Raw genomic sequence first — 16,720 nt, 5'->3', positions numbered from 1 at the left:
CTACAAGGTGTACAACTTTGCTTCTGCTGTTTTTTCCCCAACATTTGAGGCTTTAATGAAACAAATGTGTTACACATGTATCATTCAAAGTATTTTCCATCGCTGGCTACTACTTTCTCCCATCTTTCAGGCAGTGTGCGAATCCTGCGTCGAAAAAATTGTTCATCTTTTGAAGTGATCCACAAATCAATGCAATTTGTGACTTCTTCGTGAGATCAGAAGTGTTGGTCAGTCATGCCATGTACCATTGATCTAAACAGGTCATAGTCAGGGGGAGCAATGTCTGGAGAATACGGTGGCTGGGGTAGGACTTCCCATTTTGATGTTTCCAAGACCTTTTGCAAAGTGGGGTTGAGTGTTGGTGTGCTGCAAAATCACTTTATCGTGCCTCTCACTCTATTATGGCCGTTTGTCTTTTAATGCACTGCTCAAACTCATTAATTGCATTCAATAACGAGCACCTGTGATTGTTTCACTTGGTTTTAGCACCTCATAGTACAGGACGCCGATATGGTCCCACCAAATGCAGAGCATGATCTTGGAGCCATGAATATTCGATTTTGCCTTCAACATGGAAGCATGGCTGGGATATCCCCATGATTTTTTGCATTTAGGGTTAAAGTAATGAACCCATTTTTCGTCCCCGTCACAATGCAATGCAGAAATCCCTTCCGTTTTTGCCTCTGAAGCAACTGTTCACAAACACACAAATGCTGTTCAACATCTATTGGTTTCAGCTCACACGGCACCCAAGTTCCTTCTTTCTGGATCATGCCCATAGCCTTGAGACATTTTGAAATGGCTTGCTGTGTCACTCCCACTAATTATGCCAATTCTTCTTTGAGTTTGTTGCGAGTCTTCACTCAGCAATGTCTCCAATTCTGCATCTTCAAAAACATTCTCTCTTCCACCACTATGCTGGTTTATGACATTAAAATCACTGTTCTTGAAGCATTGAAACCGCTCACGACACATTATTTCACTAATAGCGCCCTTACCGTACATACTTGAGAGCGTTTGATGAGACTCAGCTGCTGTTTTTTTTTTTTTTTTTTTTTTTTTTTTGAAAAACAGTAACACCTCCCTCAAATGACGAGAATTAGGCTTGTAAACTGACATTTTCAGTCAAGAACAACTTTATGATGCAGACACAAATCGACTAATGTTTGAATGAGATTATGTTAACCAAGGTCCAAGCTAACTGCCTGACGTCTGTGATCTGTTTCTTTCGACTGCTACTTACGGTTGTCGCCACCTATTGGCAAATGGTGGAAGCAAAGTTGTACACCTTATACAAAAAGACCCCTTTAATCAGCAACAGAGTTTCTTATTTCAGATTTTAGTCCAATGGCATTTATTTTTTATTTTTTTTTTATCCTGTTTAAATTGACATTATTCTAACATCCCTGTAAACTGTTTTCACAGGTACCACACATGTCTTAACTAATGGCAGTATTATTGTAATGACTGTGTGACACGTGTGGAATATCACAGAACCGTTTGAATAGCTACTTACATTTTAAATGAAACAACAAGTTTACTGTTACCAGTCACCGTTTTATTTTTTCCATGACGCGTTTCGAAGGTTTAAACCTCCATCATCGGGTGCATTTACATTAGTTAGTATTACACATGTGTGTATGTTGTGTTACGATTTTGGAGGAACTTGTGGCACTGCCTAGTGGAGAAACAAGACACTGTTTCAGAATATGGTTTTGGATAACTTTTGACAAAAAATTAAACTGATATCTAATGGTAAACTTTAATAAGTAAACTAGAGTACCTCCAGTGGTCACAGGTTCCTTTTTCTGTCGTAACACTTCACATGTATACTGCCACATTTGTAAACAAATATGGCGTCTGGAATCAGCTGGGTACAAGGATCGTACAGCAGAAGAGAAGACATAATCGCAAAGTGCAAAGAATATACATCGTAACAACATTATTACAGAATAATCGTTTGGAGGTGTTTGTTTTGAGGTGTCGAATATATGTGTGTGTACTTCAGGTGGTATATAAATCCAATTTTGAAAGGTTAAAACAGCTAAACATTCATACTCGTTTATACAATCAGGTGAAATGTTAAAATGGCTTAAACTTCATACTTGCTAATAACAATTAGGCGAAATGTTACCGGTTTGAATTACAATGATCATATTGGCTACAGCAGTAAAATCATACATAGATGCCACTCTTTGAAGAAAGAAAGAGAGAGAGAGAGAGAGAGAGAGAGAGAGAGAGAGAGGGAAGAGTGATTATATGAGAGCAAACATTTACATGGCAAGGAGTCTTAAGATTACATGTTGCATATATTAGCTGCCTAAAGGTTGGGGTAATACACTGGTTAATGCTATAAAATATGTAGATAGATATACATTTGTGCCAGTAGTTGATGTACATACAGTTTTAAGCTGACAAGGGGTATAAGCTGTTGGTGTGATGAATTATCTGTGAATGAGGTCAATCTCTTGTACTCTTGGTGGCTGTCAATATTTATGGTAAATATTGGTGTGTGTGTGTGTGTGTGTGTGTGTGTGTGTGTGTGTGTGTGTGTGTGTAATTTTAAGAGTGTAGGCAGTTGCTGAAAACAGAGATGGTACTATTATAAATATTGTCATTTTTGTCATTTAAGATGGATTCTGGTTGTTTCATTTGGTGTTTGTATATTAGGAGTGTTTCAAGGATGTCTAGTTTTCTGCCTTTTGGTTGGATGTGTAGGATGCTAATAGTTGTGTTGTTAACATGGTGTTTTGTTTCATGCAGGTGGGTAGCTATTGCTGATGTGTGGTGTTCTTTGTTTTTTAGTGCTGCCATGTGTTCCTTGAATCTAATCTCAAATGATCTGCCCGTCTGGCCTATGTAGAAGCAGTCACAGTCCAAACATTCAATTTTGTACACACCTGTGTGATGAAGTGGGTTTTGTGTGCCGATGTTGTGGGGTAACTTCTGTCCAATCTTGTTGTCTGTTGTAAAGGATTGACAGAAGTTACCCCACAACATCGGCACACAAAACCCACTTCATCACACAGGTGTGTACAAAATTGAATGTTTGGACTGTGACTGCTTCTACATAGGCCAGACAGGCAGATCATTTGAGATTAGATTCAAGGAACACATGGCAGCACTAAAAAAGAAAAACACCACACATCAGCAATAGCTACCCACCTGCATGAAACAAAACACCATGTTAGTCTTTAAATATGTCTGCTTGTGTCTGTATATATGTGGATGGATATGTGTGTGTGTGCAAGTGTATACCCGTCCTTTTTTCCCCCTAAAGTAAGTCTTTCCGCTCCTGGGATTGGAATGACTCCTTACCCTCTCCCTTAAAACCCACATCCTTTCGTCTTTCCCTCTCCTTCCCTCTTTCCTGATGAGGCAACAGTTTGTTGCGAAAGCTTGAATTTTGTGTGTATGTTTGTGTTTGTTTGTGTGTCTATCGACGTGCCAGCGCTTTCGTTTGGTAAGTCACATCATCTTTGTTTTTAGATATATAAAACACCATGTTAACAACACAAGTATTAGCATCCTACACATCCAACCAAAAGGCAGAAAACTAGACGTCCTTGAAACACTCCTAATATACAAACACCAAATGAAACAACCAGAATCCATCTTAAATGACAAAAATGACAATATTTACAATAGTATCATCTCTGTTTTCAGCAACTGCCTACACTCTTAAAAATACACACACACACACACACACACACACACACACACACACACCCTAATATTTACCATAAATATTGACAGCCACCAAGAGTACAAGAGATTGACCTCATTCACAGATAATTCATCACACCAACAGCTTATACCCCTTGTCAGCTTAAAACTGTATGTACATCAACTACTGGCACAAATGTATATCTATCTGCATATTTTATAGCATTAACCAGTGTATTACCCCAACCTTTAGGCAGCTAATATATGCAACATGTAATCTTAAGACTCCTTGCCATGTAAATGTTTGCTCTCATATAATCACTCTTCCCTCTCTCTCTCTCTCTCTCTCTCTCTCTTTCTTCAAAGAGTGGCATCTATGTATGATTTTACTGCTGTAGCCAATATGATCATTGTAATTCAAACCGGTAACATTTCACCTAATTGTTATTAGCAAGTATGAAGTTTAAGCCATTTTAACATTTCACCTGATTGTATAAACGAGTATGAATGTTTAGCTGTTTTAACCTTTCAAAATTGGATTTATATACCACCTGAAGTACACACACATATATTCGACACCTCAAAACAAACACCTCCAAACGATTATTCTGTAATAATGTTGTTACGATGTATATTCTTTGCACTTTGCGATTATGTCTTCTCTTCTGCTGTACGAACCTTGCACCCAGCTGATTCCAGACGCCATATTTGTTTACAAATGTGGCAGTATACATGTGAAGTGTTACGACAGAAAAAGGAACCTGTGACCACTGGAGGTACTCTAGTTTACTTATTAAAGTTTACCATTAGATATCAGTTTAATTTTTTGTCAAAAGTTATCCAAAACCATATTCTGAAACAGTGTCTTGTTTCTCCACTAGGCAGTGCCACAAGTTCCTCCAAAATCGTAACACAACATACACACATGTGTAATACTAACTAATGTAAATGCACCCGATGATGGAGGTTTAAACCTTCGAAACGCGTCATGGAAAAAATAAAACGGTGACTGGTAACAGTAAACTTGTTTTTTTATTTAATGTCAGTAACAGTCATGGTAAAGCCTAACCTAAAAATGTTCGCATTTAAATACTTACATTTTACTGGAATCAAGATGAACTGAGTCCTATGGTCCTCAGCAATGTGAGCCCACTTGCATACTGATGATAACTCAGTGGGACAGTATCCAAGTCTCTAGTGCTGAGATAGTTTGTGTTCTCACCGCTGGTTAGATTTTGTTTTTGGGACAATAAAGTGTCAATTTGGATTATTTTGCTTTTAGTATCTTGCTGTGCTGATGAAAAACCTGTTATATACTGGGAAATTGTAGGTGATATTTATTGTTACATGTATGGCTTCAACAGCCGAATGGCAACAGAACAACATGTTTGTGTCAATATTTTCTAAATCAGGGAGTGGAAATCTGCCGTAGAATTTTAGACTGCTGTCAGTAGCATGCTTCTGGCATGTCCATTGGTCTGACAGTAAAATAATGAGCTAGAGAAATTAGCATATTATTGGGATAATATTTTCCTATTTCAGCTGATAAAGTGTGTGTGTTCACCACCTTCCTTGAGAGGTTCATTAACTTTGCAATTATGGAAGCCCTAAGTTATACCCTGTGGGAATTTGTGTTATTGTAGCTTTTGAAAACGGGTCGCTCTGTCAGACTTGCACAGTATTTAACAGCAGAATAAGAGTCATCACCCAGCATGCTGATGGACTGATACCAGGTGACAGAAGAAGCTAATATTTGTTGCAGGAAGTGTTGTTGGTAGGTCAGGCATTCCATGGTTCAGTGGTTTCTAACCTTTTAGAGACCATTACCCCTGAATGAGATCAGATGTCATACAATACCTGAATAAAGTTTGGGACCTAATTAAACATCAGATTGTAAAAAAATAACTCTCTTGTTTTTAAAGTGGCAAATTATTTATAATAACTGTACTTAGTATTCAAACAGCTGAAACTCACCCATTTTTTATTATGTTTTTTCACTAAACCAAGAAATATTGAGTCGATAGGATGTTTCGTTTTGCTTATTTTTAATAGTTTGTTTTAAATAATCTTTGGTTCATGGTCTGCCATTCCACATCATAAATCCTGCTCAAGTTCATTCAGTTTTCCACTTTTCTGTGCATTGCTGCCGTAGTCGAAGGTCAAGTCATGGCAAATGGCATCTGTATTCTTAAGGAGTTTTTTCAGTAATGCATTGATTGATGACAGACCTTATGCTAAAATCAGGCCAGTTATCTGTGATGAAAATCTTTTTCTAATATGTTGCCTTCTTGAGATCAAAGAAGTTGTACTTACACTTGAATTTTACTATCTGTAAATATTCCTTCTTTCACAAAAAATTTTCTTTGCAGACAGATATTTATTTGTCTGTTTTCCAAATCAGAAACAGTTTTTTTATTAGAATATATCACTGATTACGCACAAAAACTGCCACCATTGGATGAACAGAAAGAGAAATAAACAGAAGAGTAAAAATAGCCTAGAATCCTCCTGGTAAACTAGATAAGTTTTCAAAATGAAGTTTTAAGTGTGTATGACACTGAACATTCACAAATGGTTTGTATGACACAGTTTTTATTCACTGTGTTAAGACATGGCCTTTTAACATGAAAATCATTCGAAATTTAATGGTGGCTCATTGACCAATAGAGAGGTGCAAGTTGTAAATTATTGGGAGATATGGGAAATGCAAATAAATGGATTAGAGAACAGACCAGAATGGAAGACATAACCATGATAGTGATGAGAAAAGTGGAGGTGGGCTGAGCATTAGATGGGTGGTAGATGATCAGAGGAAGTTGTTTTTTGGATTCCAAGAAAGTACAGAAGACTGAGAGGTCAGACTAATGGAAGGTAGGCAGAATGACATTAGGAAAAATGCAAGCATAATGGTAATTTGTATCGCTGACGCTCGCAGTGCATGGAAATGTCTAGAGGAGGCTTTTATCCATCAGTGGATATAAGATTGCTGATGACGATGATCAGTTATAGAGAATGTTTAGTTTATGTGAAGACAGTGAAATATCGCAAAAACTGCACATCGGATCCAAACAATTTATAGTTAAAATAAGTTCATCTCTGAGGGGAGACATCCAGTGATACCAAACTCAGCCTTCCCATCCTGAGTGGGGCAATTTTGAAGTGTTAAATGGGAACTCCCATATTTTATTTCAGATGCAGATTCTATAAAAAATATATATAATTTTTGTATGAAGCATTCTTCTCATTTGGCAATAGAGGGCACTATAATTGGAATAACCAAAATGGGTAGAAAATTGTATGTTTCAAAATTCTGTCCAATGACATTTGAATTAACCCCCCATCTTCACACTTCTAGGGTAGGACAGGCAATTATTTCATAACTTTTAATGGGAAACCCATTGTCAACATTGTATTCCTCTGACAAAACAAACGGGGGACTGGTGAGTGCGCCGGTGTGGCCATGTGGCGAGCTACAACTTATCACAACACTCAGTATAGTCCCATTAAATGTTATGAAATAATTGCCTGCGCCACTCTCGTTCCATGGAGTTGGGGTGTTAATTCATGTACCATTGAACAGCATTTTGAAACATACAATTTTCCATCCAGTTTGATTTTTCTGATTATTGCACTATGTGTCATGTAACAAAAAATATCTTCCAGACAGAACTTAGGTTTTATTTCATAGAATCCAAATCTCCAATAAAAAATGGGCATTCCAATTTAAGATATTAAAGTTGCCCCAGTGTCAAGGGATGTCTCCTCTGAGACAGACAAATTTTAATTAGTAATTTGCCTTATAATGGAGATGCTGAGTCACAGATAGGCACAACAAAAAGACTGTCACAAACTAGCTTTTAGTCAGTATGGCCTTCATCAAAAGTAGGCAACACACACACACACACACACACACACACACACACACGCACGCCCACTCACTCACTCACTCACTCACTCACGCAAATGCAACTCTCACACACACGACTACAGTCTGTGGCAATTGAAGCCACACTGCTTGCCAGAGACTGCAGTGTGTGTGTGTGTGTGTGTGTGTGTGTGTGTGTGTGTGTGTGTGTGTGTGTGTGTCATCATCTTTTTTTGACGAAGGCCATACTGTCCGAAAGCTAATTTGTTGTGACAGGCTTGTTGCGCCTGTCTGCAACTCAGCATCTCCGCTATATGGTGAGTAGCAACTGTCCTTTTCATAATATTTTTACATTCCATCCTGGAATTTCCACTGTTTGATTTAATTATAAATTTCTTGGATCCAATGTGTTGTTTTAGAGGTATTTCTATATCTTTGGATAAATTGAACACCCCATATATTAAAACAGCAATTATTAAAAAAAAATCATTTAGAGTGGTCACTAAATCTTCATCAAACACATTTTATTTTACGGGGTGACAATTATTTAACTATATGAAATAAAATCATCATAACTTCTGCATGATTTGAGTTAGGACATTGAAACTGCTCGGTTGGCCACAGGGCCTAATAGCAATCAGTATAGTATGTATGGTTTGGTTTAGCCCACTTTCATTTGGATGGGTTCATCAATCAGCAAAATTGGCGCATTGGGGGACTGAGAATCTGCATTTCACGGTCGAGAAGTCTCTTCACTCTTAGCAGGTGACTGTGTAGTGTGCAATGTCCAATCACAAAATTATTGGTGCGATATTCCTTGATGGCACAGTGACTAACAAACGGTACGTGAATGTTTTGGAAGATTATTTCATCTCCATTATCCAAAGTGAACCTGATTATGACAAGATGAGCTTCATGCAAGACAGAGCTCGACCCCACTGAAGCCGGAGTGTATGTGATGTTCTGGAGGAGCAGTTTGGGGGGCTGCATTCTGGCTCTTGGGGTACCCAGAGGCCACTGGCATGGGCCTCGATTGGCCGCCATATTGTCCGAATCTGAACACATACGACTCCTTTTTGTGTAGCCATATTAAAGACAAGGTGTGCAGTAATAACCCTGAAACCAAAGCAGCCATTCAGGAGGTCACCAACAGCATCGATGTTCTGAGACTTCAGCAGGTCACACAGAATTTCACTATTCACCGGAGCCACATCATCTTGAATGATCGTAGGCATGTCAAACATGTCATAACCTAAATCTGAATATCTGTAGTGACGTTTACATGTTTTATAAATTGTGTTCACACTGTAGTTTCTAATTTACATTTTTTTCCCCATATAGTTTAGTAATTGTCACCATGTACATCTCACAGAGTTTTATGGTACCCCTCAGGGGGTAATTACACCCAGTTTGGGAACCACTGCAGCATAGTTGATTAGTTGATCTGCACTCCAGTGCCGCACTTGGCGTGCTGTCATTATAACCAGCATCCCCAATGTTCCTCTGTCCATGTCGTCACTTGACATTTTCCTGTACTCTGGTGGTTCCCTCTGTTTCTTAGGTATATTGAGAGCAGGATCCTAGTGTAACAATTGAGGTATATTTGGACCTTTTTGTTTCTTACTTTTTTTTCAAAAGTTATCAAATACTTTGTGTTATAATTCAAGAATAAATTATGGTCTCTGATTCTTTTATGTAACACGCGAACCAACAGTGGCGATAGCATCACTGAGGTCTGTGATAAGCCTATCATTGCTGGGAAATGTGTTAGGCAAATTTAAACTGAGAGCCCTTTTTTATATTATATAAACTTTTATACTATTAGGTTTACCACTAAATAAAGGTGCAGTGCAGGCTGTTCCAGCTCTAGTGCCAGCTGGGATGCAGCGCGGTGGCTCATCGTCACACTGTCGTGCGGCCCTCAGGTAGCTGGGCAGTAACGTATGGGACCACAGTGCACTGGCCGAGCATACGTGGGCAGCAGTGCCGATTTGCTTGTGTACGCGCTAGGGCTGCGTAGCGGGTAGCTGACCCCAGCTGCGCCCGTGGGCAAGCTGTCACGAACCTGGGCGCAGCTGTGTCTACAGGGCAGCAATGGAACAGCATTTTTTAATTATTTATTTTAGATAAAGATAATCACTACTAACACTTAGTACTTCGTAAAGCATTGTAATGATGACTGTGACATCTCTACCCTTCGACATCAAGTGTCTGTTGGTATGAATAAGTACCACTTGCGCCAAACCCCCAGCTATCTTGGTGTCTGAATAATGTGCACGTATTGTTCATCTTTTTAATGAATACAGTGTATAATTTCTGTTTAGAAAGAAATATGCAATATTCAACTCAGTTGAACTATTCAGTACCCCACACTACACTCACTGATCAATGACATTGTTACCCATCCATTACAAAGATCGTGTAACTACTAATATGGAACACTTTACCAGTACTGAGTAAGTTATGTTAAAGTGTTGTTGTTGTGGTTTTCATTCTGAAGACTGGTAAGATGTAGGTCTCCATGATACTCTGTCTTCTGCTGGTCTCGTCATCTCTGAATAACTACTGCAATCCACGTCCTAGTGAATCTGCTTACTGTATTCATCTCTTGATCTCTCTCTATGATTTTTAACCCCCCGAACCCCCCCCCCCCCCCACACACACACACACACTTCTTTCTAGTACTAAACTGGTGATGCTTTGTGTCCCATCAACCGAGTCCTTCTTCTGGTCAGTATGTACCACAAATTTCTCTTCTCCTCAGTGCTGTTCAGTACTTGATCTACCCATCTAATCATAGCACCACATCTCAAAAGCTAATCTCTTCTTGTCCGAACTATTTACTCTTTATGTTTCACTGCCATGCAGGGCTGCAAATACTTTCAGAAAAGATTTCCTGATACTTAAATTTATAATTGATGTTAGCAAATTTGTGTTCTTCAGAAGCACTTTTCTTTGCATTGCCAGCCTACATTTTATATCAACTCTAGTTCGACCATTGTCAATTATTTTGCTGTCCAAATAACAAAATTCAGCTACTACTTTAAGTGTCTCATTTCCTAATCTAATTCCCTTAGCATCTCCTGATTTAATTCGACTACAGTCCATTATCCTTGTTTTATTGATATCCATCTTATAACCTTCATTCAAGACACTTTCCATTCCTTTCAACTGCTCTTCTAAGTCCTTTGCTGCCTCTGTCAGAATTGCAATGTCACCAGTGACCCTCAAAGTTTTTATTTCTTCTCCCTGGACTTAATGCCTACACCAATTTTTTCTTTGGTTTCCTTTAGAGCATGTTCAACGTACAGATTGGATAACTTTGAGGATAGGCTATAACCCTGTCTCACTCCCTTCTCAACAACTGCTTCTTTTTTATGCCCCTCAACTCTTATAATTGCTGTCTGGTTTCTATACGAGTTGTAAATAGCCTTTTGCTCACTGTATTTTATCCCTACTACCTTCAGAAAGTCAAAGAGGGTATCTCAATCAACATTGTCAAAAGCTTTCTCTAAGTCTACAAATGCTATAAACGTGGGATTGTCTGTCCTTAACCTTTCTTCTAAGATAAGTCGTAGGGTCAGTATTGCTTCCTGTGTTCCTGCATTTCTCCAAAATCCAAACTGATCTTCCGTAAGGTAGGCTTCTACCAGTTATTCAGTTCATCTGTAAAACTTTTGTGTTAGTATTTTACAACCATGACTTATTAAAGTGATAATTTGGTGTACAGGGCAAATAAAATGAAGATTTGCGTACATTTAGGTAAACTATGCCATCCTCATCTCACAGCCAGAGTCATTCAATCATTAGACTACTTCACTTATTCTAAACTGTTTTGCTGGGGCATTTCCAGTAGAACCAGAAAAGAACAGGTAAAATATTAATCTCACCATTAAATCTTGTTGATTACTGGGAATGAATGTTTATAGTTTTGAGTATTTAACTGAGATATTAAAAATTATGGAAAGGATAGGCTGCTACTCACAGTAAAGATGAGGCATTGAGTTGCAGACAGGCACAACAAAAATACTGTTTTGCATTAAACTTTCGGCCAAAGCTTTCATTAGAAAAGAAAACCATGCACACATATTCACACAAGCAAGCATACCTCACTTACACATGACTGCTATCTCTGGCTGCTCAGGCCAGACTGAAACTGAAACATATGTCCATGTCACACACCAGCTCTGCTGCAATCATTGCTCAGCTTTTTGTATTGGTAAGAGTGCCTACCAGCTATGCACCAGGATCAATGGCAACCTCCAAACTGTGGCCTAGAGCAAACGGGATCACCCTGTTGCTCTACATGCAGCTGAACACAACATGCTTGATTTCAATGGCTGCTTCACAACCTGGGCCATCTGGACCCTCTCATCTACGACCAGCTTTTCTGAACTGCGCAGATGGGATCAACCTACAGTAATCTGTTGTCCGCACACCCTCTGCCCCATCATCTCCTCCCAACTCAGGTCCCCTCACTTTCATTGTGCATTGCTCTCTGGCAATGCACACACTGATCTTATATTGTTCTCTGCTCCTCTCTTTTCCTCTCTCCTTTTTTCCTTACCACCCCCCCCCCCCCCCCCTTTCCGTACACCATCCACCATCCAGATGCTGCACCGGGTAGCCTTGTCTGCCACCTGTAGTGCCTGTACACTGTGCCAGGCAGCACATTTCCCTCTTACCCAGCCCATACCCCACTATACCTTCCCCACTCCATTACGGATTGTTTTTCCCATTCGACATGTTTCAGGTTCAGTATAGCCTGAGCAACCAGAGATAGTGATCAGTAGTGTACGAGGTGTGCTTGCTTTTGTGACTGCGTGGGTGGTTTTCTGCTGAAGGCTTTGCCTGAAAGCTTAATATGTAATAGTTTTTCCATTTTGCCTGTGTGTAACTCAGCATGTCATCTTTACAGTGAGTGGCAATCTATCCTTTCCATAATTGTTGATATTCTGACCTGGACTTTCCTGTTATTTGATTTTGATTAACTGAGATGTTAGTGAACTAAATTGACTATGTCTGAATGTTGGTAATCAGTGTTTCTGGCTGCTAATTCAGATGACTAATCTCCTTGGCGGTTGTCTCTTATGTATGTGTGAGAGCCTAGTGATTCACTGCAGTGCAAGAGATAATAAGAGGAAAAAGATATTAGCTTTGTCATAACGGAATTTTTTTACTTATTCTTAGTTATAATTTTGATCTGTATCAGATGAATGAAATACTTTTTATTGCAGGTTATAATTGAAGAAGTAATGCAGGCTATGAAGAATGAGGAGTCACATAAAGTTATATCACAAGGCATATCATCACTTTTGAAACTTGGAAAGCTTTTGCCAGACAATGTCACAACACATCACAGGCTTGTCTCCTTTGTAAAACAGGTAATAATGTTTTAAATTTTGTTATTGCTGCTTAACAGCAGTGTAATATACTGTCTGCTTAATAGCAAAGGTGTGGCTTCGACAGTATTGCTAATAAATTCATTGTGCACAGTGTGAAAAGGAACAGGGCACTTTCTCAAAACATATGTTTTATTGATGTAACAGAACTGAAACACGTTTCACAGTTGCTTGGAATTATTTTCTCATTTAGTACTAATGAAGGTTCAAAATTGCAGTAACCACTAAATGGTGCCATTGAGACCTGACATTACTATTGTTTTAACATTTGTAATTTGTTAGTGTTAAAATAATAGCAACTCGGAAATTGTCTGAATAGTTTGTTTACATTGGGACTTTAAGGAAAGAATGTTGTGAAAAAAATGAAAATTTCTCATGGATGTTACTGTTGGATGATTTTTTTTCCTCATAAAGATCAAGCTAAACAATGCCTCAAATCAGTTTGGTCAGATTGTAGTGATCAATTGTCTTCAGAAAAGTACGTGTATATTCTGCAAGTCATCATATGCTATATGGCAGAGGATAATTGTTTTGCATAGTTTCAGCTTATTCATGTCTCCATCAGTGATGAATTGCATGAAGAACCAAAAAAATCAGTTGTTGCTCAGAAAGTATCAGTGTTGTGTGCAGCGTGATTCAATTGGATCAGCATATGATTTACTTTGAGCTAGAGACAGCATTATGCTTGTTGAAGAATGCAGTACATTTGATTTTTCACAAGCATTTAGACGTGAACAATATCTATTCCCAACGATTCTGCACAGTTTGCTTGAAGCTCGAAAATATACTTGTATCAGTTGAGGGAAAGATATCTTAAATAAATTCAACCAAGGAAATGCAATATCCATATTGTGAGATAACAGCCAGATGTGGCTAAATGCCAGAACTTTAATGACAGACGCAGCTGTGTGCAAGTGCCTTGTACTGACCTAATGGATGCTTGGCCACTCTAGGATGGACTTGGGGGCATGCAAGGTTCTATGACAGCTAACAGTTTAGGCTGGCCAGACACAGACACATTCTTTGCATCCTTTCTGACACATTAGCTCTGTTTTGAACTGCTTAGCTTGGGTCAGGTGGTTAGCATATGACAGTTTCAGAGTTTGTAATTGGCGGACACTAGAGCACATGATACAACAGGGTATTGGGGCCAGAGGGTAGCAAGAAAGCATTACTGCCAGCTTTACTGATGCCGGAAAAAAAGCCTAGGGCAGCAACTGTTAAGAGTGTATGGCAGTAGCAACTGTTAAGAGTGTATGGCAGTGTGAAGCTGCATCATGGCGAAATGAGAGACTTTATTGTTAATTGAACAGACCAAACGTTAGCAAAATATGATCTAAAACTGCCAGAAAATATATAAATATACCAATGGAAAGAGGAAATTAAGACAAGTACAAGCACCCAAACAGACCCTCGATTGGACCATTTGTTTTCTGAAGTTATTTCTCACCAAAGTTTTTTTTTATAGAAATTCATGAAATGTTAAAGTTAGCAACTATATAACAACTAGGCTGACTCTTACAAACCAAGCACTTGAGGAACTCTTTCAAAGCTTGTTTAATGATTTTTGTAACTTTAATAAAATTTTAATTATAACCGAGAAGGTGCATTCTGTGACAGAAAAACCTCAATTTTGATGTACAACAAAGTATGAATAAAAATGATAGTTGGAGTATGCTAAATTAGGCTAAGATATGTTCCAGTATTTTTGTTCATTTCATCATGTTTTTAATTATTTAGTAACAAACTTGCATTATTTAGATACCACATTGCCAAAACTGTTAATATCTTTGGAACTAGTCTAGCCACTGTAATTCTGAGGACAGCATTGTAAAGCTGAGAAAATGTTACTGTAAATAAGTTTTTTGAAGTTTTCACAGTTGAATATTCCATTGTTCGGGAGCACATCGAGGACATTATTAATTGTTTCACCAAAATTTCAGCTGACAACCTTTCAGCCGTTCTCAAGGTGAGTGGCTTGCAAGATTTTTTAAGCACTTTACACTGTGGAGTAGATAAGCATGTGCATTTACTCCATAGTGTAAAGTGCTTAAAAAATCTTGCAAGTGCTTGCCTTGAGAATGGCTGTAAGGTTGTCAGCCAAACTATCGGCACAAAAGTTAATAATATCCCAGATGCACTCCAGAACAGTGATGGAATAAGTGTTTTACATGTGTAGATATTGTGTGATAGATGTATTTTTGGAAATTTGCCATGACAGAAGAAAATTTATGAAAGCCAGCAGCCATCTAAGCTCCTTATCAGTTTACATCAAGCCTTAGGAGAGGATACATGACTAGTGAGCTACTTCGTGAAAGTATTGGAATTTTTCAGAGTTCAGTTTCGCAATACAGCTCTGTGGACTTAGAATTTTTCTGTTGACAACCAAGGACTTTGAAAATATCTCGATACAACAGTATGGACTTGTAGTATTCAAAAGTTTTCCTATGAAACTTAGCAGTTTTCATCAGACAGTAGTTTTCTGAATTTTTTGAAGGGTAGTGTTAAACTTTTATACTTCCATGAGTTGCCTTGAGAAGAACTTTAAAATTCGAAAAGTAACGCTGATCTTGCAATTTATCTTCTGTTAATTACAGTTGGACTTATAAATTTATGCAAGTGAACATGATTTAACTATGATTTTTTGTGAGCTTGTTTGGTTGGTACTGTATCGAATAAGACAGTCAGCTACTGTGTTTTGTAGTGTCATAGTTTGCGAACCAGCCACCAGGGGCAATCTTGATTCAGCATCAGCAGTTGTTTTGTTTAGCAACGGTCCATGGGAGTAAAGAGTGAGAACTTCTTTGCTGTACAGACAAACATCTTGCCTAACATTAATTTTACTTCAATTTACAAGTATCAAGGTCTTTTTTATCATCAGCATGTATCTGTAAATAATTGTGTTTTTTTGAGCATTCATTAATTTCTGTGCTATTTTGGCTGATTTGCCTGAACACATGCATATAAGTAGTTCTGAAGGATATCGTCATAGCTGTTCGGACATTGGTGATCCGTAGCGATAAGCATACAGATACTAGAAGAACTAGTACAAACTGTTGTGATAGCACACAAGTTATTGGCACTTTTATAACTCTGGACAACAAAAATTTGTTTACAGATACATGTTGATGATATGCAAGACCTAGAAATTTGCAGTAAGTTAACACTAGGGAAGATGCATCTCTTTTCAATGAAGATATTCTCTCTCTCTTCTCGCGTGGAGTGTCACTGAACAAAACAACTGTTGATGCTAAATCCAGAACATCTCTGGTGGCTGGCCCACGATCTCATTCACATCTATGAAACACTGTAGGCAGCTGTTTTATTCACTACATTAGTTGATGGTGCATGAGCTCTCTGTTTCTCAGCGGAACGGGAGTTCTTATGATTGTGAGCTTTTGTCTGTATATGAAGCAGTCAGAGCCAGCCGAAGTGGCCGTGCGGTTCTAGGCGCTGCAATCTGGAACCGCGAGACCGCTACGGTCGCAGGTTCGAATCCTGGCTCGGGCATGGATGTGTGTGATGTCCTTAGGTTAGTTAGGTTTAACTAGTTCTAAGTTCTAGGGGACTAATGACCTCAGAAGTTGAGTCCAATAGTGCTCAGAGCCATTTGAAGCAGGCAGATGCTTTTGACCACTGTTGAAGGCTAGAGAATTTATGATATTTACTAATCACAAGCCACTTATCTATGCCTTCGGACAGAACGACGACAAATTTTCACCATGTTAGTACAACCATTTGGACTTTGTTGCCAAATCCAGCACTGATATCTGCTGCATTTCAGGCA

At 38.6% G+C, this 16,720-nt stretch overlaps 1 protein-coding gene across 1 annotated transcript in view; it reads left to right on the top strand.

Moving 5' to 3' along the window:
* LOC126237447 (integrator complex subunit 4) overlaps nucleotides 1-16,720 on the top strand; it is a 113,392-nt gene that overhangs the window by 21,237 nt on the left and 75,435 nt on the right. The window contains exon 4 of the mRNA XM_049947576.1: nucleotides 12,769-12,915. Coding sequence (XP_049803533.1) covers nucleotides 12,769-12,915 — 147 coding nt within the window. The remainder of the gene's footprint in view (nucleotides 1-12,768; nucleotides 12,916-16,720) is intronic.

Source organism: Schistocerca nitens, chromosome 2, assembly GCF_023898315.1.
Source record: "Schistocerca nitens isolate TAMUIC-IGC-003100 chromosome 2, iqSchNite1.1, whole genome shotgun sequence".
In the NCBI taxonomy this organism is placed as follows: Eukaryota; Metazoa; Arthropoda; class Insecta; order Orthoptera; family Acrididae; genus Schistocerca; species Schistocerca nitens.
This window is presented reverse-complemented; position numbering and strand designations above follow the sequence as displayed.